Below are 26,328 nucleotides of genomic sequence, written 5' to 3'. Positions count from 1 at the left end.
TTTGACAAGCTTCAATGACAAGATGAGTGGTAACTCAAAATAAATTACAATATTGTAGTAGTGTTAAAAGCCCCTCCACAGCAAGATTTTCTAATTTTGAACACGGGATAAAAAGATGATAATGATTATTGATGATAAAAATTCTGATAGCAGCATTATAGTGATAATAAATTATTTTTAAATTAACTGAATAAATATTAATTCCTTAATTAGTAAAACATTAGTAGTAAGGATGCCTTTTTCCTGCTTACATCCAGGATCAAGTCTGAAGTACAGTAATTCCTTTTTAATGAACTCAAAATTATAATACCGTACTGTAAATTCATGTTGTCTCTCCGAAACCTCCACTCTCTTATTTCTCCCCAAATAAGTGTTGTAATAACTTTTCCAATTAAAAATATTTATCGAGATGCAACAGACTCGGATTGAAATAGCTCCCATTTCGGTGACGTCCAATACTGAACAGCAATAGGATGTAGCAATATTATATTACAGTACCATACTCTACATACAAGAATTAAGCAAAGAATGTAATAAAATGCCCTTTCTTGAGGACCATCAGCAGCTTCCCAGACATTGTGTGTTGGGAAGCACTAAATGCATGCTGACCTTCTGGCAACCACAACCGGAATCTGGCTTTCTCTACCAGGCAAAGGAAGCTTGAGGATCAGAGATCAACCCAAAACAAAGAAAAACCCACCAGTAAGATTAGGTAAAACAAAAGCAACTGCTTCAACAAAGAAATAATATCTGAAGCAAACAGTAACTGTCACCAATTTTTAAAACTCCAACAACCCCACAAGAGAAAAAGGATTAGTGAGGAAACGGTGAGCTATCGAGAGCCCACCAGAAAATGGTGTCTTGTTACATTCCATGGTAGATTTCTGGGAGGCCCTGCAATAAATCCCCAATGGCAAATTTGACAACCATCGTTTGCCTCGTTTACTTCAGATTTTATTAATTTCACTTTCTTCAAGTAGCTTATATTGTTATGCCTAAGCTTTCTGAAGATTTTTTTTTTTTTGGTTTTGAGTTGAACTCTGGTTCTCATGTTCTCATTGCCTTGTAGTGTGTGTCACATTCTAGTCCTGGCTCCCAGTATGTCAAGCATGGGGTCTCAAGAGGCCTGGTGCCCTTATTATGGATTTCCTACATCAGCACATAAGCTCCTGGGAGCTACTGATTGGGCCTCCCAGAAATAACCGCTTTAGTAAAATTGTCTATTTTTCCACCACAGATCTTGCGTATCACGCTCTACTATGTGATAACTTTTGGGGAGCACATAATCATCGCTATTTTCTGGCACTACGGCGCTCCCGATAATTACTTCCACAACTACGGCATTGGTGTGATGTTTGGGGGAACTGCGGGAGGTGTGTTGTTCTTGACGTTGTATTACAGCTGTTGTCACCCTGACCAGGACAGCATCTGGGCACGGCAGAAGTGGGCAGAAGCACAGAAACGCTTAAGAGAATTCACAGAAAGAAGAGAACAAAGGTCACCCAACCAAACTGAAACACCATAACTAAACGTAACGATAAATAATTATGAAGTATGTGGGAATATGTGCAATAATTACTGTAAACTCTTCCCTTATCTGAAATATATAGGGGTAAGCCCAGTCCAAACATTGATTGTTTTACCTGTAAATAAGACAAATGATTGGACTGGACTGTATTACTCCTTCAAATAAACTGTTACATTAGCATCACTTTATTTGAAGGAGACAACGTGTTCGTGAAGTACTCAATGCCTCCTTACTCTCTCGTTCACAATAATTACTTAATATCTCGTGTCTTTTACAGTACTATCACTTTAACATTCATATTTTATCAAACTACTATATACTGAATAGAATATATATATTATTTAAATATTTACAGAAATGCAAAACAAATTAACAAAATTTTGGATGAGAGTTCTAGATACACAGTCCCGGTACGAGAAACAACAAACAGGGCGGAATTTACTGTATAGAGAAACAAGATGCCCTAATTCTGGTCATATTTTAGCTATTTTATTAGTTTCTTTATATTATATAATTATAGGTAACTATATGTATTTGTCAAATTATTTAAGATCCTGCCTGCTTAACCTTTACACCACTACCCCAGTCGCTTGTGAGCGATTGACCCATATGCTTCAATGGCCTGGAGATGATTTAAGGTGGTCCCATTTTATTCAAAAGCCCTAGGGGAATGTCATTTGATACTAAAGACCTCTGTCGATTGTTTGCCATATTAGTCCCATAGTTCCCTTCCAGTACCCTAGTCAAATGATGTGGGCCATGTCTGGAGCACCACCCTCCAGTGACCGCATGCACAGGCCAGCCATGCTAACCACTGAACTTTTACCAAGAGCAAATATGTGTGTAATTTTATACACACATCTGTGTACATATGTATATATTTCCAAAATGATTGAATATGAATACAACTACCGACACATCAGTACAACATAAAAGCGAGAAACGATGAAAATAAATGAACCATGTTAATCTCGTGAGCACCTCACCTCAATCCATATATCTCCACACCACTACAGCTAAACCACAACAGGCAGATACTTTTTAGATGGATTTTCATTTTTCCTGGACGCTCATTAAAGTGCCAAACGAAACATTTATTAGATTATTTTTTGCAAGACAGATAAGGCATCAAAATAGCCTAAGTAGTTAGGGAGTTAAAGACATACTGCATTTATTTGGAAGTGTTGCTGGCTGGTAAAAATAATTATAATTGGCAGAAATCTTCATCAATGAAGAATTATTATTTTTTTCAGATGAACAATATTATATGAGGTTGTATGAATACTGTATAGCTGTTGTTTCAGTAATTATTATGTTTCTAAGGACTACACATACTTCCCAGGATTATATTCCCTGGAACTACATGCTCTTCCTGGATTATTCTCCTTCGGACTACTGTATATGCACGTCCAGGGATTATACAACTCGGAACTATACACTCATCCAAGGATTTTATTCCTTGAGACTACATGCAATTTTTTATTACAAATACAAATGGTCTCACCAGATGATAAATATACCAGAAATATCTTTTGCCTAGCATTTTGAAGGATTATTGCCAGTCAGTAAATATGTAATAAAGGAGAAAATGGAGAAATCTTCTTATGCTTTTTATGCCTAAAATATATAAATAAAGCCTAGTCAAATGCCTTAAGTAAAAAGTTATGTGTTTATTTAGCATTTATAAGTGCCTTGTCCCCTTTATGACTTGTGGCTCTACTGTTTATATACTGTGTTTCCTTTTTACCGCTACTGTGCTCTTTTTTTTTAATACTTATAGGTATGCTCACTATATCATATTCATAAATAGTATATTTATAGGTATGCTCACTATATCATATTCATAAATAGTGTACCAATAGTCACACAAGATTAGGTATACAGTAAGGATGATAATGTACATTATCTTTCACAGTATTATTTACAACTTTGATGTGTAGGATGTATGCCAGTCAAGTTACGTTTTAACACTGCAACACAAAATGCAATATTTTGAGGAATATTTTAAAGCTCAACCTCAGGAATACAGTGGCTGTGCTATTTATACCAGTACTAAATTTTTTTTTACAAAGACAACTTGGTGAACATTAACACTGACGACTTATGGTGAACCCCATTAGCGTCTCATTCTCATTATCTATATCTATCACTCTCTCTCTCTCTCTCTTGAGAGAGAGAGAGAGATATAGAGTGATAGATAATCTAATAATCTAGGTAGAGAACTAAAAATTGGTGTCATGAACAATATGCCACAATGGAAATACAGTAGCTAATTATTATGTACTTTTGTTTTCATGTGAACATAATAAATTTCTGTAATGAGTTTTGGTAAAGCATTCAAAGATTGGAAAAAAAGGCTACATATAAAAATCACATTATTATTATTATTATTCAGTAAATAAACCTCCTTTGCCATTTATAAATTTTATTAAATTAAAGGTCTGTAATAAATACATTTCAGGAAAGCATAATATAAATATTTAGTTAAGTTCAATTTTATGAAATTGGTACTAGAATTAATTTCGATAAATGTGATAAACAACGACTTTATGAAACACGCACATGAAGAACAATCACAATACCATACAAGATCTAGACGATTTGGGATCGGCCATGAATGTTTGCGATAGATTTATTTTATACAAAAGTTTTATACAAAGTTGTAGAGTGTTCTTTCTTATTTAACCACATGAAAATATGCTTTTTTTTTTTTTAGGTTCTTGAAATTTTCAGGATGTTATTTTGATGACCCAAGCTTTCAAAATGTATTGCGGGTGCCTTAAACTTTCAATAAGTATTCAATAAGTATTCTTCAAACTTTGAAGTATTCAAAATGCATCTTGAAACTTTCCTGATGTATTTTCCAAATAGTTTTTCCATAATCAGACACACTGCATAAGTTCTCATTCTTTTTCTTTAAGTTTACCCTTGAATTGTTACTCGAATATTTATATTGAATGTTCCTTTATAAAAACACAGCATTGCTTTCAGTGTTTACTGAATAAGATAAACAAATTTGTATACAATAAAGATTTTATACAAAATCTAAAGTTTGTCAATGATGTCCCTAAAGAAAACAGAGGAAAAAGGAGGATTAGCAAACATAAATGTCTCTGCAAGTGTTCCTTCTAACACTTATTGTGCGAGCATAATGTCTGGGTGTGATTGCAAGAGGCTGACCGTCTCCAGTGACCGGCACTCCCAGAAGGATCCGGGTGTCAAGGAATAGGGATGACGATGGTTTTAAGCCAAAGGAAGAAATTATGAGGAGAAATCATTGAGTCAGTATGAATTTATATAGCACATGGAAGGGATATGAGGACAAGGAGCTGGGATAGGAGCATAGTGAAAAAATGGTGCCCAATTACTTGGACCGCCGAGAGTTGAATGCTGACCTGCAAAAAGCAAGGGCATCACTGTACTAACCAGTCCAATTGGTTGGACCATGGCATATAAAGGGTATTTTTAAGCCAAAGGTAAGAGGTATTGAGGCAAGGAGCCATTTAGCACTCATGAGACATTGATATATAAAATATTTATACAACAGTATCACTTCTGGGGAGGTGCAGCTAGCCGTCATGTGTAAAATCTGTGTAAATGTAGGACAAATAAAATAAACAATAAAAAGAAAGTTCCACTGTACTGACATTGCATAATGGAGGAATCATAGCCAACCAATCTCTCCTTGGGGGTCCAGTACAGTACTGTATTTCATTAGTGCCAAGAGTCAATATCAGTTGTGCAAATTTTTGTATTAAAATATGCAGAGAATAAGTCACAATAATGTAGGTGAGATAAATAGCCCAACCCACACCTGACCTTGACACACAGTCCCACTTTTGCTACGTTACAACTTGATGAAGGTCCAGGACGGACCGAAATTTCATCACTTTCATTTCTTGTCATTTACGTGGGTTAGGTTATATTTATTCAAATATATAACTATTGCTGTTGAAATAAGGACACTTATAACTGTACTAAATTTATCATAGACATGACTATATATCAGTATCAAGTGTCAATAAGAGTAATAATGAAGCAACCTACACAAGTGTGACATCTCTGTGACTATGCATAAATAACTACTAAATTATACAATATTTAAGATCTTGCTATTAATTTTAATATAAACAGAACCTTGCCAGTCAGGTTAACCCATTAATACAGAGGCACATGTATGAGCACACGCCCAACATGGCAGGTGCGGACACAACGGCGTTGCTTCCACAAGACATGGAACAAAGTAGAGAAGATTCTTGTGACTTTTTAGACAAGGTAAGCCTGGAATATATTATAAATATGGTGAGAAAACTTGAGGTGAAAAACAGGAGCCATTAAAGAAAAACATTTGACCTAATGGATGTAAACAATCACCTTGAAAATAAAAAAGTTAATCTTACAGCTGAAAATCAAGACTGTAGATGGAATTCAAATGTTAAATGAATTAGTGAAAGATCATTCCAGTGAAGTTAAGCTACCAAATACATGGGAAACCAGTAAAATAAATGACATAAATAAACATCAGGTATACAAAGGAAGGAAACAAAATTTACTACAAACAAAGGATATGATTTAGGAGAAATTAGAATTTGTAAATGCCAGTGTACAGGAAAGCAAGGTAGAATTTTATAGAACATTTGCTCATTTATTAGTTAAGAAAGTTGACCTTTGAGAGGTGATACAAGAGGCTAAACTCTCCTTACAGAGGTTATGCAAGAGGCCAAACTGAACTTGAAGAGATGATACATGAAAATGGATCTGAGGATAAAGAAATATGAACTACAGCACGAAGAAAGACTAAAGACGTTGGAAGGAATGAACAGCAAGATATATGATGATAATGTAGAAGGTAATAAATGGCACATAGGAAGATTTGGTTCAACCATCACTTCAGTACAAAATTAAGTTGCATTTTCAAATTGCTTAAAAGACTGTATAGAAATGACAAGAAAGAAGTCCTTCATAAACTAAGTAACAGATGGTTAGACCAGCTCCAATAGCAGATGGTTGGAGTGGTTCTAAGAGTAGATGGTTGGACTTGGACCAAAAGCAGATAGTTGGAACAGTAGTGAGGACAAATGAGTGCAGTGGTTCCAAGACCAGATTGTTAGAACAGTTCCAAAAGTAGATGACTGGAGCAGCACAAAGAGTAGATGGGTTGGAGTGGGTCTGAAAGAAGACAGTTGGAGTCGCTCCAAGAGTCAGCATGTGTGAAGGCCACTAGAAACTTTACAAATACTTTAGTATTTATGTTTAATTAAATAGAGAAGAAGAACCGCAATGAGCACAGCTCTACTCCTGTACTTGCACATACTTGCATATCAGTCTATTTCCCTTGGAAACAACCAATAACATTTATCACATGGTGGACGGAGCTTTGACTTAATGTCTTGAACAATAGAGAAATGAAGGTGCATCTCTGCCTCAAGCATTGTAAATATCAGAGGCGCACGGCTATATGATCTCCTCCCAACAAATGTAAGAAATGTCGCAGGAACAACAGTGAGAGCTTTCGAGAGAGAGCTTGACAAGTTCCTGCTGGAGTTACTGGATCAGCCTGGCTGTGTTGGTTACATCGGCTTTCGAGCAACGAAGACTAGAAATTCACCAGGAAAGGCTGTGGGAGTAGAACTCTCAAAATTGTCAACAAATGAACAGGTAAATTACTGTTTCCAATTAAAATTAAATTATACCCCACAAAAATTTGATTTGTAAACTGATTACTGTGCTTCATTTGAATGTTATTTATAAAAACTGAGATCCATTTTACTTTTTCATATGTAATTCATAAAGATTTTATAGCATTCAGAAAGCAATCGTACTCAATGACTAGTAGTGATATAGCAGCCACATCAACTCACACGGCTGTGTTCACATCAACTCACACGGCTGTGTTCACATCAACTCACACAGCTGTGTTCACATCAACTGAATATGCCCTTAACATAAGTCCTTTCAATACATAACATACTTTCATACACTTCCTCAACTTCTGGTTTCTCTAAAATTCACAACAAAGTGAATAAGGATGCAGTGAGATGAAAGGGTAACTTATCTGACCTCAGGTCTCCCACCTACATTACTAAGATGTTTCACGCTCACTGGACTCGTCACTTGGTTCCCACTCAGTGCGTAGGTCTGATGACACCTCGGTGAAGATTGTATCCCACTTCCATTCAATGTCCGGCTGGGAAGTAGTGATATTAGAGCACTGTGTATGTAAGTCTGTGATGTGAATACATGCACATGTGAATATATGTATACAGTATATGTGTGTAATTATGTAGTTACAGGATGAGTGCTACTCTCGCGGTGTCTCCCGTCATCCCAGTACTCTTTGTCATATGATGCTCTGAAATAAACACTCCATTCACCTGGGATATATGGGTCTCAAACTGTGGACCCCACGCATGTGAGGCTGATGCTCACATGCATGGGGGTCCTTGAGGTTACCTTGAGGTTACCTTGAGGTGCTTCCGGGGCTTAGCGTCCCCGCGGCCCGGTCGTCGACCAGGCCTCCTGGTTGCCGGACTGATCAACCAGGCTGTTGGACGCGGCTGCTCGCAGCCTGACGTATGAGTCACAGCCTGGTTGATCAGGTATCCTTTGGAGGTGCTTATCCAGTTCTCTCTTGAACACTGTGAGGGGTCGGCCAGTTATGCATGTTCATTCCAACTGTCCTCGGTGGATTATTTATTTAGGTTATTTATCATAGAACCCATACAGCCCAGGTGAATGGAATGTTTATTTCCATGGAAGTGTGCATGACAATTTATATGTTCTGAAACTGTTGATGGTTTAGGCCACCACCACCTACTTAACTTGTTCCAACTGTCTACCACTGTTTGCAAAAAGAGTTATTTCTCCTTCTAGTTATTAGTTATTTCTAGTTCTTTCCAGCAACTTTGTTTCCTTAGCTTAAATCTATGAACTCTTGTCCTTGAAGTTGCAGGTTTCAAGAATTCCTTTTTTTGTCAATTTTGTCGATTCCTGTTACATTTTTGTATGTAATGATTATATCACCTTTTTTCTTCTATCTTTGTTGGCATATTTGACACCTCTAGCCTCTCGTATTAGATCTTGTTTTTCCAGTTCCAGAAGCCACTTTGTAACATGTCTTTGCACCTTTTCCACTTTATTGATGTACTTCTTGAGATATGGGAACTATAGAACTGCTCCTCATTTCTATTTTGGTCTCAAGTCATGAACAATTCCTATAATATTTTACCATTCAAATATTTAAAAGTGATTCTGAAATTGGAAAGCATAGAATATGCTCCTTGCACAATGTCCTTTATGTAGTCACCAGGTGACAATCTACTAATATTTTTCTTTGTCAGAGTTCCTTTGCATCTTTCCACATAATTAGTAGATTGCAAGTGGCTTATCTTCTCCTATTCCACATTTCATGAGGTGGTGTTTATTCATATTGAATTCCATTTCTAAAGTGTTGCTCCATACATTTATTCTGTTCAGGTCATCTTGAAGGGCATAACAATCATCTAAGTCTCTTAGCTTCCCTAGAAGCTTAGCATCAACAGCAAACATGTTCATATAGAACTGTATTCCTACTGGGAAATTCTTTATATAGACGACAAACATTACTGGTGCCAGCACTGAACCCTGTGGTACTCCACTAGTTACACTCCTACAGTCCGATATGATCAGTCAGTTAGATAATTTTTCATCCATGTCAAAAGTCTGTATCACCCCTCCAGCATGTTCCAGTTTCCAGAACATCCTCTTGTGTGAGGGGGATTCTGTCAAAGTCTTTTTTTTTTACTTGACTTTCAGGTGATAAACAAGTACAATAAAGGTAAAGACAAGGGGGATACATAGGGGATAAATGGGGGACGAAGCACATACAAAGATTAATCTTATTGCCTATTACACCTGATTAATCTTTGTATGTGCTTTATCCCCCATTTATCCCCTATGTATCCCCCTGTCTTTACGTTTATTGTACTTGTTTATCACCTGACCCTGTACTGGTATAAATAAATGAGTTTTGTAATTTCTTATCACTTGAGAATGAACCATGGAGGTTTAAACATTGTACAAATTGTATAAATAAGTGTAATATGTTCTATAGTAATTCACTTTTTTCTTCACCCTGAAATAACAAAAAAGAGTTATGGAGAACTCCTCTTTCAGCTAAGCCCTGATGCTAGAAAAATAGTTAGAGGGATAGAAGCCCTAAATCAGAAGATAGTAAATACAGAATATGCGGTTGAATATAAACTCTTCAGCCACATTAATGTGGTTCACCAAACAGGCTTCTGACGAGCACTGGTGTGAGACATAAAACTCACCTCTCGTATATCAGCCTCGTTTGCCAGGCCGTTGGCGAGGATTCGCAGGTCTATATCATCCAAGGTTGAAAATGCAGCATGACGCAGCAAGTCTGAGTCCAGCTCCTTATATGTGGCAACAAGGTTGATGGCAACACTGCAACAAAAATATGGCCAGTGCTGAAGTTCTAGATGATAATACAATTTCTGAGACAATTTGAGCAGTGTAGTCCAATATGACAATACAATACCTTGCAGCAAACATAATTACAATATTTCAGACCAAGAAAGTTGAAGATACAGTACAATACAGACATTGCATCAAAAACAGAAATATGTAAATTTATAAACAAAACATTTTCTTAACCCCTTAAACTGCTCCTGTTGCCCTCAAGTGATAGACTGATAATCCTTCTGCTGCTTGTGGATGGTTTAATGTGCCTCTTAACATTCAAGGTTCCTAAATATTCTATATGGACATCTTTCAACACTAAAGACCTCTGGCAATTGTTTGCCACGTTAGGGAAAAATCCTGAAAGCCTTCGTTACCTTCCTGGGCATTACTAAAAAACCAGTGTTGAATATAATGATATGCCATTTTCTGGGTGAGCCCCCGGAGGCTCCCCGGAGCTATCGGGCTAATATGCGAATCATTAGACTGGGCATTAGTCTATGGAGTTCAACCTACCAGGAACCACAAGAGCCCCCTCAGACAGGTACAGGGAGCAATGGCCCTAGAAACCCCCCCCCCTGGGGTTGGAGGTTTTCCTTACCTGCCATTGACCGGGGTTAGGTACCCAGAAAGGTAGGAATAACAAAACAGACCCCACATGGTAAGTAAATTGCAACCGAAAACCGAACAGAGAGGTAGAACCTCCTCCAATCCCAAGCAAACGTCATGCTCCATCACCACGTCGCATGTCCCCCCCCCCCCCCCCCCGGGAGGACAAGAGGGGAGACCTGGACCCCCTGGGAGAAAAAGAGGGGGAGCCCTGGACACCCTGCACCAGCGACCCAGCCACTCCAGTTTGAAGGCCAAGTATCAACCACGCGAATACCGCCAATCGGAGGAAGGGAGGGTTGCCAGGGAGCCTCCGAAGCTCACCCAGAAAATGGCGATTCATTACATTCAATGCTGGTTTTCTGTGGAGAGCCCCTTCAGTTTCCTGGAGCTACATAACCAAAGATAAGGAAAAAGAGACTTACCCGGGAGGCTGCTGTGGTTGATTCACTCAGTACATACAGCAGTATGTAGCAGGCGGCGCATGAGCAGGCCGGAGGTGAAACAAAGCATGAGAAAGCTTATGGAACAGGGCAGAAGTAACATCCACCCTGAACGCAAGCTCTGCCAATGCCACATGACACGAGGCGACAGTATTAGACATCAAATGATGGTCCTGAAAAAGCCAAGACAGAAAGGACAAGACAACCCGATCAGAAATAGAAGACAACCTACGAAGATAGAGAAAATGGTGGAAAGAACGCCAGGAAACGTCATATCATCGCTGAAACGAAGCTCTCAGGTAGGACACCATCAATAAAGCCACCTGATCACCATACAATTGGCAATATTATAGGTCAGGACCTCGACCAGTCCTGCCAAAAGTTGTCCACCGCGAAAGCCTCGCAGTCGGGGAAGGGTGCCACACATATCGGCAAATGCCAAGACCACGCTGACGCAAAGAGGTCTACTTCCTGGAGTCCGTACACCCGGCAGAGCCAATTGAAGGAGTCGGTGTCGACTGTCCATTCCATGGACAGGGGAATGAACCGAGACAGGCTGTCCGCTAGGACACTGGACACAACCCGGATATGAACCTCGTGGAGAGCCAAACCCTGAGAAGCCAGCAGACGAGCCACTCAAAGCGACCAGCCCCAAAGAGACAAGGACCGAAGAGAACCGCCACAGTTCAGGCACTGAACCACCGGAGAACAGTCCGAATGGAGCTGGATGGTTGAACCCCGAGAGACCCGAATCTTCCGAAGTGACAGCCAAACTGCCGTAAACTCCCGCACCATGCTGTGAGCCCGACAGAAGGATGGACCCCACTGCCCCTGGCCAGCCTGGTGAGCAATGGTCACAAAGCCCCAACCATGAGACGATGCATCCATGAGCACATCGAGCAAAGGCTCGGGTAGGCGCTAAGACACTGAACCCTGAAAACCCCGAAGAGGAAGTCAGCGACGCAGCAACCGACGCAAGGTCCCCGGAGGACGAACCCAACGATCGTGAGAGAGGCAGAAGGGGCATCTCTGAAGGAACCAAAACAGACGCCGAAGCCAAACCAGATCCAGTGGATTGACCAGCACGGCGAAGTTCGGACTCACGAGCAGCCACCAAGTGACCCGGGACCTCCCAGAAACAGCTGAAGGTGGGACCACAGCAACGCCTCTGGAGGGAGAGGCATATAAGCGGTCCGAGAGTCCCAAACAAGACTCAGCCAGGTCTGAACCTGGGATGGAACCAGATGGGACTTCCACTAGTTCCCCAAGAACCCGAACCTGGCAAGCTGGGAAAGATCCACACCCCTGACGAGCAGACAAGCAGACTGGCTGGGAGCCCACACCAGCCAGTCAAGGTAGGCCAGAACCCGAACCCCTAGCAGATGCAAACGAGTCACTACGACCTGGGGAAGATGCGTGCCAAATTCAAGCCAAAAGGAAGGCAACATAAGCAGTAAGCAAGACACCCCACCATGAAACCTAACCAATCCCTGAACCCCGGATGAATAGGAACATGCCAATACATGTCCTCGAGGTCCAGGGATACCACCCAGGCATCCGGCTCCAAAAGAAGCCAAACCTGAGAGTGCTCATTTGAAAGGAGGGGCAAGGAATCCACTGGTTCAGACGGGACAAGTCCAGAATGAACCTCAGATCCGCACAATCCTGTTTCGGCACTGGAAACAGGCGGAAAACCCACCGGAGGGATGGGATCATTTCAACCACGTCCAAGCGCAACCATTCCAACACGACTTGAAGCACAGGGGAAGAAACCTGCTCCGCCAGCCCCGAACCTCCCGAGGGAGGATAAGCCGCTGAACGCCACTAGAAGTCAGATGACATGACCCAAAATGCCCACGAATCACGAGACCAGGCGTGAACAAACAGAGCGAGCCTCCCCCACTTTCCCCTCCAGGCAAGGTTGGGGGGGGGGGGTTGTGCAGGGGAGTGTTTGAGGCCTCAGTCTCTTTTGAATCCAGCAGTAGTTTCTTTTCATTTGCCAACTTTCTGGTTGCCTTCCTCCAGTGAGGTAGCAAAAATATATATCAACTCCCTGCACCTCTGTGAGGGGGACCAGGTTTTGGCTCTTGTCCCCAATAGGCCTAAAGAACACCACAGCTAATGCAACCTAGTAGATGGCACCATCTCAGTGTATAGTAGTGTCAGGGAGCCACAAAGGTCTGCCCCACAACAGAAAATCACATTTTGGTGACCCAAGCACAGGAGGTATTCATAGACAGCAACTGGAACCATGTAAGGGTTAATAAAAAAAGGCGTATTTTGCATTTCATGCCACTGGTCATTACCCGATGCAGCAACAGAGTAAACATCATGTGCAGTTACGTCCACTGTGCACTTACCTTGGGGCGTTAGCAATCTGTTGAGTAAAATCCTCTTCCACCACATCATCAAGGTCTGGTATTACAGGCATGTCTGAAAACATTGTAAGATTACTTAAATGCACTTTCTCTATCAACAGAATCAATATATCTTGAATGTTTGTTTTTCAAGCAATATAGAATTGTTTAATGTATTCATGATATTTTATAATGTAGAACACACTGAAAACAGACATTTATTGTTAAATTCATCCAGCATTATACACAGTACTTGTACGTATGATATACTATACTGTTTTAACAATGCCAGGGATATGATGCCGGTTAGGTTTACCGAGGTTACCAGAACCGAGGGGCAAGACTGTGTGGTCACCCATCCAGTTATTAGTCAGACCAAACAGTTTTTAACCTTTCTATTCAAATGAATTGTTGGAGTCATTATATTGTATGGTGCCCATTCATGGTCAATGTTTCAAACCAATATTGGAAGTGGCAATACTGTACAGTAATAAAGGAACAACATATTATAATCCAAAAGGACTGAGTAAGTCTTTGCAAAACAAGGAAACTGTCTAGGGTTATTTACTAATGTTCCGGGATGTGTTGCTGTGAAAGGCAAGGTAATTATGAAGAGAAGCTGCAAAGTCAGTATGCCCAAGTGGCACTTGGAAGTGATACGAAGGTTGAGTATAGGAACAGTACCCAACCACTTGGATCATTGGAGATCAAATGCTGACCCCACAAAGTTGTCACTCTACTGACCAATCCAAGTGGATGAATATTTTAAATACAATAATCTGGAACCAACCAACATAACTAATATAACACTAGTTGAGTGATCTTTTTCATCATTTCCTTACATAGCCAGACTCACGTAACTCACCTTGATCAGAGTCCGAGTTACGCCGAAACCTTCTATCTTCCAGTGGTGGTCCAAAACCCCTAAATAAAGAGGAGTAGAAGAAAATAGAATAAGCAAATACTGTACAGTGCAGCAAAGAATGCAAATCCAAATTATAGGCTCAGCAATACTGCAACAATATCAGCACAGTATCTGTTCAGTTGACTTGTAACATTAAACACTTTTTTACAAAAACCCAGCATTGAATGTAATGAAACCCCATTTTCTGGGTGAGCCCCGGAGGCTCCATGGAGCTATCGGACTGATATACTGTATGCTATATTAGTCTGGGGCTTCAGTCAATAGAGTTCTGCTTACTGGGGACCACTAGCCAGAGCATGGCCTCCTCAAAAATGTGTAGGGAGCAATGGCCTAAGGAAACCCCCATGTATTTGGGGGGTATTCCATGTCTCCCTCAAAAGAAAACAAGGAAACAAGCAAACGTCATCCATTGCTGCCGTGCAACCTCCCCCCCCCACGCAGGGGGGTGAGGGGGAAAGCCCTGCATCGGCTGTGCAAACCTCAGTTCGGGGGCCGAGCATAAAAACAAAACCGCTGGCCATAGGGAGGGAGGGAGGTGTGCCAGGGAGTCTCCGGGGTTCACCTAGAAAATGGCATTTCATTACATTCAACGCTGGTTTTCTGTGGGGAGCCCCTTTGGCTCCCTGGAGCTACATAATCAAAGATCAAGTAAAAGAAGGACTTCCCTTAAAGGCAGCCGCATTACGTGCATCAACTTGAAGACGAGACAACTGGCTGCAACCTGGGACCCAAAGCCAAATGACGACTTTGAACGACTGGGACCAGGACCATTCACCAAATACTGGGCGGCCAGGACCCAGTTCAACCACCAAAACCCCCATGCTCAAATGTCAGCCCAAGCCATGTTCCCAAACATGGCAACCAAAGCCGTATACAGTATTTATGAACATCATGGCCACGAGGGTAGACCACAGGCTGGTTAGACTTAATAACCCTGCGGACGACCTGAGAGATCCGAGCCCTGGAACAGGGAACGAGGGAAATCAGATCAAAAGCTGAGGCATGCAGGTAACTGTGCAGAGCCGCAAGGGGATACAACACATAATGCACCGCTGGCCTGATCAACCAAGCATCAATAACCCAAGGGCCCCTCCGGAAGCCCATCATATTGTTTTTTGCCAGAAAAGGAGACATCTCAACTGAACAAAACGTCCACCAGGACCAAAAGAGCAGAAACCTCTGTGCCGGAGGAGAGTATGAAGCTCACCAACCCGGCTCCCAGAGCTCATTGCCAACAGAAACAGAGCCTTGTGGGAAGCAATCTTGAACCAAAGAGGCCACCACAAACCGTGGAGAAGAGAGAAGAGAGAGAGCACCCGATCCAAGAACCAGGGCGGCTCAAGTGGCGCAAGAGCAGGCCAGAGGTGAAATAAATCCCGAGAAAGTTTACAGAATGGAAGAAACATCCACCCCGAACGCCAGCTGGAGCGGCTCCACCAGTGCCGCACGATAAGAGGCGTCAGTATTGGACATAAGATGACGGACATGAAAGAGCCAAGAAAGAAATGACAAGACAACTTACAAAGAGAGGGGAAATGACGAAAAGAATGCCAAGAGACTTCCTACTGTCGCCGAGATGAAAATCGAGGAAGCACAGGGATAAAAAGGCATACAGCATCGAGGTGCTCAAAAGTACCCCCCCCCACCAAGTAAACCTGCAGAACAGTAGCAGACTCCCACCATTCAAGCATGCGGGCCCGACAAAACCCGTGCCACACTCCCCCAAGAAAAAGCAGTCCTCATGGTGGTAGTGGTTAAGACTCTCGCTTGGCGTTTCACAAGCGCTTTGTCCTGGGTTTGTATCCTGGCCGGAACGGATTTACTGGGAGTCAATCCTTAACACTTTCGCCCGGGCATGACGCAGCATTGCGTCATCCGTTTACTGGCGGTAATTCTGGGGATGACGCAGCATTGCGTCATCCACTTTAAATAATCGCCAAAAATCAGGTTTCTATCCGATTTTTTGGGGACTTGTTTTAAAATGCGCGCCGATGTCTTCCCATTTTCTTTGTTGAGCCTCGTGGCCCTCAGGCAACTTGGCACATGACGTGGGCCCATTGTTTTCGCTCCACTGTTGTGACCAATGTCGCCTCCCCTCGCATCTCAAACGTGTGAACATTTTGGCTATTTTCCGTGGCTATATTTCTTACTGCGGCTTTAGAAACTATCTACGCTTACTCCACGATGGATAGTGATCATGAACAAGGCCCTTCCAGGAAGAAAATTGCGAAAGAAAGGCTTGAAAAGGGCGGGAATTGGGAGTGTAGCTGGAAGGCGGCTGAGCACTCACTCGCGGCTAACGCGTGGCCCGTCTTCAACTCGTCGGCGGTTGGAGCGTGACCAGGTTTTTTATTTTATATGCTAATATTCCTCTAGAGAATTCTATTGCAAACCCATTGAGACCAAAATGAAAGACTTAGAATAACAATTGAGGTGACCAGAGTGAAAATAGTGAAAACATTTTATAGCGTTTGCGCGCTCCTGGGTAACTCGTTCGCACTTTCTCTGTTTGCTGCGGGTAATTAGCCGGGCTTTTGGAGTTTATATGCATTTAGTGCTGTAGAGAATTCTATTGCGAACACAATGATACCAAATTTAATCTCGTAGGACGAGAATTAAGGTGACAAAGTTGAAGAAAGTATACACTTTTCAGAATTTACGCGCACTCCCGTGACACCCTGGGTCCCATATCGCACAGTTGAGGGGTGGCGAGCGGGGTGCACCAAAGTGTTAACTGTAGCCTCAGTTTACCCAACAGTAAAATGTATACTGGTTGTTTAACGATTTGGCGGGGTCATATTCCGGGAACATAGGATTAAGGACTTGCCCAAAACGCTACGTGTGCTAGTCATGCACGCGCGCCCGCGCACACACACACACACGCACACGAGAAACATCATTGGCAACTCAAACAGAGGAGGCTAATAAAGAACTAGAAAAGTATAAAGAAGAAATAAGAGAGACAAATGCACGAGTTGTAAAAGAGAAAGAGATGATTAAGGAAGTGTGTTTGGAAGTCAAAGCCAGAAATGACAAACAAGAAGCAGATCTTAGGCAAGCAGTTAGGAAAGAACTGGTAACCAACAGTAAACTGGTACAAAACACTGCAGATAGAAGTAAGTCCATAATAGTTTTTGGATGTGTAGAGAAGGAAATTTCATCTAGGGTGGACTGAGCAGCAGAAGAGTAGAAAATCATAGAACAAATAGTAGGACGGATCCATCACAGAGGCACAATCCAGGTCGCACAGGATGTAAGCTGCAAAAGCCTCCCAAACCTCCTTGGGCAGGATGCGAGAGGCAGAAAACCTATGGAAAGAGGGAGCCGAGGAACCCAAGGGAACCCGGAACAGAACCCGGGGAGGAGTCGACCCCAAATCAAACTCGTACCATACAGGGAAGAGGGTAAGAAAACCTCTCCACCTGCAACAACAAACTCTGCGACGAGGGCACTAAAACCCAAGCAGGATCAAAGGGGGTCCAAGCCCCTAGGGTGACTACTCAGCCCCAGGAGCCTCCAAGCCAGGCCCCATGCCCTCCACCCCTGAAAAAAAGGCAGCACAGAAGGGGTTCTGCTGGTAAGACCCAGAAGCCTAGGCATGAGGATCAGGCTCGAATGCCTCCATCTCCATCTGAAATAGGGCAGCCCCCAAAGCCTCCATAGTCTCATCACCAATTAAACCCTGCCCCGACTCCGAAACCCTCATACGTCTCAAAGCCGACAGCAGGTGGGAGGGGGGAGGAGCAGGATGAACCACGCCCACCGAGAAAGGACCTGAAGGTGAAGACGGAACCAAGGTCAATGTGACCAATGCTCTCAGGTTCGGGTCCTGAAAACCAAAAACCAGGACATCCAAGCGGGCAGCCAACCCAACAAGTTACAACAACCAAAACGTATGATGTAACACCCACGCCGCCTGGCCCCTAAGAACTTCCGAAGAAGAATGGATAAATTGGAGTACAAACGGGGAGTTGAGGCGGCTATGTTCTGGCTAGTGGTCCCTGGTAGGCAGAACTCCATTGACTGAAGGAATATAGCATATATCAGTCCGATATCTCCAGGGAGCCGAAGGAGCTCCCTACAGAAATCAAGGAAAAATTATTACAGCATCATAATACATACTGTACATTTGTCACGAGAATTAAAATAGACAGTACACAGTAATACAATAAAAAAAAACATTACCCAACTTTAGCAGAGTTGGCCCAACCTCCAGCCCGTCGTCCCGCTGGAGGCCCTGAGGCAAGGACATTCTGAGGAAATGACCAAGAATGATCACTATTTTGACACTACTCTCAGACTGCCACTTAATATAATACATTGCCCTTATAGCCTTAGTGCTTAGTAAAAACAATATTCACATACTGTACCACAAACTTGAATACAAACTTGAAAGTTAGTCCCTTAATGTCACAATAGCCGACTTAGTTATGAACAATAATTTAAACAATTATTGTTTAAAAGAACTGTAACCTAATATTTCCTGTTTTGAGTTTGTGGCCCACTGTTAATTGAAAATTTTATTAAGATTAATGATTACTATATTATATTTATTCTTAGGACCCCATACTGTACAGCACAGTACAACATAAAGCAAGTGAAGTTTATCATTTTTGTGTAGTCCAGAGATAATCTTACCCTTGGTGATGGTGCATTTGATGTTAGTGGAGAGCCATTAACACCTATGTCATCATCAAAGCCCATAGAATCTGACCCCATGCCCAAGGCACGACGACCTTTCCGAGGAGATATCTGTTTAAAGTAAACTCGGTACTTAAACAAGCAATTATTGTATACATGCATATAGACTGGTTTGTATTATAGAACATGATTATACAGGATATCAAAAAGTTATATGTAAATACAGAGAAACTTAACCTAAAAGACTGAAAATATTAGATCATGTATATAGTATTAACGTTTAAGGTTCACAAAATGGTAATGGAAATGTTAATGTTAAGTTAGGTTCGTACATAAAATTGTCAAACTATACATTGCTTTAGCAATGTACAACTTTAGCAATACTTTAGTACAACTTTAGTACAACTTTAGCGATACTAAGGGCCTGTAAAATGGTTTATTGCAAGGTATTTTTTATCACTATGGGATGCAAAACTTCGGTTTCTATATCACCTGCATGGTGGGGATGACATAACACCAACATAAAGTATATTAGTATACTGAACAGTACATAAAAGAATCATGATTTCCCAAGAATCATTAGGTTAAAATTAATTATCATATTTATTCAATGAGATCAATAAATATATTGTATTAAGAAGTATATACTGTACTAAAATTTTAAGATAATTATTTAATGTTTCTATTAGCAATTTCCACAAGTTTATAAAATTAACCGATTTTCCTGAGGGCCAATAACCTTAGTGACCTCAACGAGGACAGGTAGCCAGCAGCTTGTCATAGGTCCCCCATTTGCCTTGATTCTTTCCAGGTAAGATTTTAAAACTTAACACAGTTTTGGCATTTATGGCTTCGGCGAGTAGGCCGTTCCATGGGTGAAAAAGCATCTCCTGTTCTCTGCCCTACATGCCAGTACAGTGGAGAGACCAGTTGGCCAGCCCATCCTCCTGTTTTGGTAGTATAGTACTTATAGTAACAATGAGGATCATGGTACATATATATATACTATCTTGAGGTTATCTTGAGATGATTTCGGGGCTTTAGTGTCCCCGCGGCCCGGTCCTCGACCAGGCCTCCACCCCCAGGAAGCAGCCCGTGACAACTGACTAACTCCCAAGTACCTATTTACTGCTAGGTAACAGGGGCATCAGGGTGTAAGAAACTCTGCCCATTGTTTCTCACCGGCGCCCGGGGTCGAACCCGGGACCACAAGTCCAGCGTGCTGTCCGCTCGGCTGACCGGCTCCTGACGTCTAACCTGTATGACTAACATACAACGAATGTAGAAATCTGAACTACTGCGTTAGACAAACTAGAAAACTATATTTTACTTGAGTTGCTTTGACAAACTAAACTAACCTATCCTAATCTCCCTCGGCCTAATACATGATATCTGAGGCCTAATATAATACAAATGTGTACTATACTAGGCATAGGAAAATTTAAGTTTGTGTTTTAACTTCATTTATTTTAAAAGAAATCATTACTAGTCAGTATACTACTATCTAAAAGATAAGAACGTACTACTTCTGACTATTGACGATCGTCACAATAGGTACTAGCTAAACAGGAGGATGGGTTGAGTAGGTTCATAACTGATTGGACTTGAATTTGATATTCAGGTAGGGCCTGACATTTGGGAGTTATCTTACACCTAATGCCACTGTTCATCTGGCAGTAAACAAGTATCCAATAGTTGAGCAACTGATGTGGGTTGCAACCTGATTGTCAATTATTGACTTATGGGATTATTAATTAAATTTAAAAATAAATTAATTATTAATTTCATAATTCATTGGGTTAGGGGACAGGCAGCCAGCATATACAGTGTATAGCAAGGTCTCCATTCTCCCCACCCGCCAAGGTCTAATTACTGAAGCCCAGAATGCAACCCCACAAGAAGTCGACTAACTTCTGGGTACCTGTTTACTGCTAAGTGGACAGGGGCATTAGGTGACCTTGGTTACCTTGGTGTGATTTCGGGGCTTAGCGTCCCCGCGGCCTGGTCGTCGACCAGGCCTCCTCGTTGCTGGACTTTTCAACCAGGCTGTTGGACACGGCTGCTTGCGGCCTGACATATGAGTCAGCCCACATCAGTTGCTCAACTATTGGATACTTGTTTACTGCCAGATGAACAGTGGCATTAGGTGTAAGATAACTCCCAAATGTCATGCCCTACCTGGGAATCAAATTCAAGTCCAATCAGTTATGAACCTACTCAACCCATCCTCCTGTTTAGCTAGTACCTATTGTGACGATCGTGACATATGCGGCCTGGTTGATCAGGTACCCTTTAGAGGAATCAGGATTGATCAGGTTATTAAATGCGCCCAATCATATTTGTCCTGCCCAGGATTCAAACTTAGAATTCTCGATTGTGGGTCGAGATCATACACACGTTAGGCTTATATCAATGTCCCCCCCCCCCCAAGATTGAACTACTGATCTTCCCCAGGATGCAACCCCATAATAGTTGCCTAACTCCTGGGTACCTATTTATTGCTAAACAGAGACATTTGGTGCTAGGAAACGTGTCCAACCATTTCTGTCCCACCGGGACTCGACCCTGGGATTCCTGATTGTGAATCGAAAACGGACCCACCTGTACTACCGAGAACTTGATAAGTTTAATATTTATTTATTTATATATATACAAGAAGGTACATTGGGTTTGTGAGAATACATTGGATAGTACAGTATTTACATTCTTGTAAAGCCACTAGTACGCACAGCGTTTCGGGCAGGTCCTTAATCTAGCAGATAATTTTAAGTAGGTAATTTCAATCAGAATTGATAAATGATAAAGATACATTACAAGAGAAAAATGAGATGAGAGAGATAAGTAAGTATATTAAAGCACATTGTTATATTAAAGCTCTGATTGATTACATTGACAGCTTGATTAGTAATTTAAACAAGGTTAATAGACACCATACAGCAGATTGACAGCACATATAAGACAGCAATGATCACAATGGTAAAGATGTTCAGATTGGGTACATAAAGATTGGGAGACTGGGTAGCAAAAGATACAGATAAACAAGATTTATAAACACCATACAACAGATTGGCAGCACATATAAGAAAACAGCAATGATCACAATGGTAAAGATGTTCAAATTGGGAACATAAAGGTTGGGAGATTGGGTAGCAAATGATACAGTGCAATTTTAAGGCAAAAAGTGAAAAACTATGAAGATGAAATTAGGTATTTTTTAGTATTGATTTTGAATGATGTAAAAGTTGGACAGCTTTTCAATTCAGTAGGGAGTGAGTTCCATAAACTGGGTCCCTTTATTTGCATAGAGTGTTTACACAGATTAAGTTTAACTCTGGGGATATCAAAGAGATATTTATTTCTGGTGTGGTGATAATGGGTCCTATTACATCTGTCCAGGAAGAGTTTCAGACAAGGATTTGCATTTAAGAACAGGGTTTTGTAAATGTAGTTGACACAAGAGAATTTGTGGAGTGAGATTATGTTTAGCATGTTTAGGGAGTTAAACAAGGGGGCTGTGTGTTGTCTGAAAGCAGAATTTGATATTATTCTGATAGCAGATTTTTGCTCGGTAATGATGGACTTGAGGTGGTTTGCAGTGGTTGAACCCCATGCACAGATACCATAGTTGAGATAGGGATAGATTAGTGCATAATATAGAGAGATGAGAGCAGAGTTAGGAACATAATATCTGATTTTGGAGAGTATACCAACTGTTTTAGAGACTTTCTTAGTTATGTGTTGTATGTGGGTACTGAAGTTGAGTCTCTTGTCTAGGAATATGCCAAGAAACTTTCCATCATTTTTATTGCTAATGTTTACATTGTCAATCTGAAGCTGAATTGCATTTGTAGATTTGCTTCCGAATAGGATGTAGTAGGTCTTTTCTATGTTAAGTGTTAGTTTGTTGGTTGACATCCATAAGTGGACTTTTTTTAGTTCATTATTAACAATACCATTTAGTGTATGTGGGTTGGGGTTGGAGTAGATGAGGGTAGTATCATCAGCAAACAAAATAGGTTTCAGAATGTTAGAGACATTAGGCAGATCATTAATGTATATAAGAAAAAGAAGAGGTCCCAAGATGCTGCCCTGTGGCACTCCAACAGTTATTGGTAGAATGGGAGAGATTATATTATTGATGGCTACACATTGGTGTCTATCACTAAGATAGGATTGGATATAGTCCAGTGCATGGCCTCGGATTCCATAATGATGGAGTTTACTTAAGAGGTAATCGTGATTAACAGTATCAAAGGCCTTTCTCAGGTCAATGAAGAGTCCAATTGGAAACTCATTTTTGTCAAGGGCTGAGTAAATTATATCAAGGAGATTAATAATTGCATCGTTGGTACTCTTTTGAGAGCGGAATCCAAACTGACAGGGGCTAAGAATGTCGAATTTTACGAGATAGGAGTAGAGCTGTTTGTAGATAATTTTTTCAAATATTTTTGATAGTATGGGTAGGTTCGATATTGGTCTATAGTTGTTTATGTCTGACGGATTACCTCCTTTATGAACTGGCGTTACTCTTGCTTTTTTAAGGATATCAGGGAAGGTATGACACTCAAGGGATTTGTTGAACAGCAGAGCTATAGGTGGCGCAAGGGCATGGGAGGCGCTTTTGTATACAATGGAAGGGATTTCACTGATGTTCCCAGCTTTGGTTTTTAGTGAGTGTATGATGGACACAACATCTGACGGGCTGACTGGTGAGAGGAGAAGAAAGTTTGGATAGCTGCCTGAGAGATGTGTTGATATGTGTCTGAGTCTGTGGGATTTTATTTGCAAGGTTAGCACCAATCGATGAAAAGAAGCTATTAAATTCATTCGACATTTCTAAGTCAGATGACAGTGTAAGGCCATCCTTAGAGAGTGTTATCTGGTTGTGGGAGTGTTGTTTAGTTCCCAGGATGTTAGAGATGGTATTCCATGCGCTTTTCATGTTGCCTTTTGCTTCTTTGAATCTAGTCTCATAATATGAAAGTTTTGCTTTTCTTATGATACTGGTAAGCACTGATGAGTACCTTTTAACTACTTCCATTGAAACTAGGCCACTCCTAAATTTCTTTTCGTATTCATGTTTTTTGTTGATCGATTTAATTATGCCACTTGTGAGCCACGGGTCATTTTTTCTTTTATCAGTTACTTGTTTGGTAAGGAGGGGACAGTGAGTGTTGTAGAGGCTTAGAGTTTTGGAGAGAAAGAGGTTAGTTGATGAGTTTATATCCTGTGAATTATTAAATTCAGATTCCCAGTGAATATTGTGGAGTGCATTAGAGAGATTGCCTAAAGCTGATTCACTATGTAGCCTGAATGAAAGTTTTTTGGTTTCTGGTGGTGATGTGTCAATGTTTGCTATGAGGAAAGTAGGATAGTGGTCAGTTGTTCTGTCATAAATTACCCCAGATGTAAGGGGAGCTGTTATATTAGTCCATAGGTGATCCAGGGTAGTGGCAGATGTTTGAGTCACTCGGGTGGGCTTGGTGATTGTGGGGATTAGCATACAGGAGTGCATGCTGTTACGGAAATAGTCAACTTAAGGGTTGTTTTGAAGACCCAGGTCAATATTGAAATCACCTCCCAGAATGATGTGATTTTTGTTGAGATTGTTATATATGATAAGATTCCTTACATTGTCTGAGAATAAAGCTATGTTGGTATTAGGAAATCTATAGATGGCACCGATTATCAGGGAGGATTTAAGGGATTTACTGGAGAACTTGGCAAAGGTATATTCACAATAGTCGTCTCTATCACTAATGACACTATTGCAAATGAAGGTATCTTTGTAATATATTGCTGTACCGCCACCTTTTTTATTAGGCCTGCAGTTATGAATGGCTTTATAACCAGCTAAATTGTAGAGTTGAGTATAGTCATTACTTAGCCAAGTTTCTGTTAAAATGATGAAAGATAATTTAGTACCTAGCGCTGTAAGAAGTGCATTTATATCATCAAAATGTTTACCAAGTGACCTAACATTTTGGTTGTAAACTGATAGCTGACTGAAAATAGATTACCTGTCCCCCACACAATGGTGGACACTTTAATACCAACAATAATCACCTTCTTATTTGGCGAAATATTAAACTCCAAAGAATCCATTGTTGCTCTGGAGATACTTTACTGTTTCTTAAATAATGCTGACAATTCCTCTGCAATTCTTCTTCTTGATGGTCCGTGCAGGTTGTGTGAAGGATTTATTCAGCTCAGTATTGCCTCAAAAAGGGCTCGACACGGAGAGACTTCTCTTGGCTACTGGGCCGCCTTCATTGCCTGGCTCTCTTCTCTCCTTCTACCGCGCTCCCGGTGTTTTGTAATGTTTCTTCATCTATTTTATTAGGTTTTCTTCCACCATCCCTGCAGTGTCAGCCTCACACTCGAGGAATGTGTTTATTTACATCGCTGACCACGTGACTTGCGTCCTCGCTCCTGATTGGTTGCACAGGCCAGGGAATTCAACAATGAAAATGGCAAATTAAATAATAAATAAATAAATAAATAAATGTTTATTCAGGTAAAGTACATACATACAAGAGGTTTTACAAAAATTGATAGATTTATAGATAAAGCTAGTACATACAACGCCTAAAGCCACTATTACGCAAAGCGTTTCGGGCATTTAGCGATTGTTTATACACTTGTATAAATTATGAGCACGCGTAAAATGTGCAGTTTTGTGTTGTCATGAATTATATACTTTTCTCTGTAATCTTTCATATAGATTAGGGTAGCAGTAGCTAAAACTGCATGTGATAAGCCTAAAATTGAGTTGGATACGGGCATTCCAATCTCTGCTGTAAAAGCTGCAATATTTCAGGAAATTAGGGAAGATAGAAGAGCAGTCACTGACAATTTTCAATATATTCAAGTTTTTTGTTTACCTTTTTACTACGTAAATTAGAAATTAAACTAGTTTTAATTCCAGTAACACTTTATTTCCATAAACTGTGCGCAAATCCGGATGCTGAGACTTTGAAGCTGTTCGCGACGAGTTAGCCGGATAGGAATCGAAGATTAATTATCAAAACAGTTAGTTGACATTTGCATTAAACACGATGAATTACATATAAATTATAGACGACGGTGAAAAACTATTATTATTTTGTTTTTAACTGTTTTTGAGCACTTCCAGAACATATCGTATACGTTTTATTTGAAGTATTAAATTATATAATATACAAAATAAAATCATGTCGGGTACAGTGGTTATAGACATAAAACTATGAGTCACAGCACAATTAACAACTCTAATATATTTAAAACACATTGATTTAGCCATTTTAAATCAACTAGTTGCTCAATTATCGCTAAATATTGAGGACCATCTCCACCTACTAAATAATTCGCGGGGAAGTGATG

General features: G+C 40.9%; 2 protein-coding genes across 5 annotated transcripts in view; one reads left to right on the top strand and one right to left on the bottom strand.

Annotated features, from left to right (window-relative positions):
• The window catches only part of LOC123765776 (XK-related protein 7), a 33,267-nt gene extending 28,695 nt beyond the window's left edge, over positions 1-4,572 (top strand). For all 4 annotated transcript variants that reach the window (XM_069337094.1, XM_069337095.1, XM_069337096.1 and 1 more), the window contains one exon: positions 1,238-4,572. In XM_069337094.1, the coding sequence (XP_069193195.1) occupies positions 1,238-1,525 (288 nt within the window). In that variant the 3' untranslated portion in view covers positions 1,526-4,572. The remainder of the gene's footprint in view (positions 1-1,237) is intronic.
• On the bottom strand, positions 4,510-25,374 carry LOC138372026 (intraflagellar transport protein 43 homolog). The gene is made up of 7 exons (XM_069337098.1): positions 25,033-25,374; positions 18,964-19,077; positions 18,511-18,578; positions 14,266-14,324; positions 13,404-13,476; positions 9,841-9,976; positions 4,510-7,715 (listed from the first exon to the last, which is right to left on the bottom strand). Exons 1-7 carry the CDS (start codon positions 25,069-25,071, stop codon positions 7,611-7,613), a joined length of 594 nt encoding a protein of 197 aa, XP_069193199.1. The 5' UTR covers positions 25,072-25,374; the 3' UTR covers positions 4,510-7,610.
• Positions 25,375-26,328: the final 954 nt, after the last annotated feature.

The sequence above is a fragment of the Procambarus clarkii genome, chromosome 37 (genome assembly GCF_040958095.1).
Source record: "Procambarus clarkii isolate CNS0578487 chromosome 37, FALCON_Pclarkii_2.0, whole genome shotgun sequence".
In the NCBI taxonomy this organism is placed as follows: domain Eukaryota; kingdom Metazoa; phylum Arthropoda; class Malacostraca; order Decapoda; family Cambaridae; genus Procambarus; species Procambarus clarkii.
The sequence above is the reverse complement of the archived record's forward strand: the minus strand, read 5'-3'. Positions and strand labels throughout refer to the sequence as shown.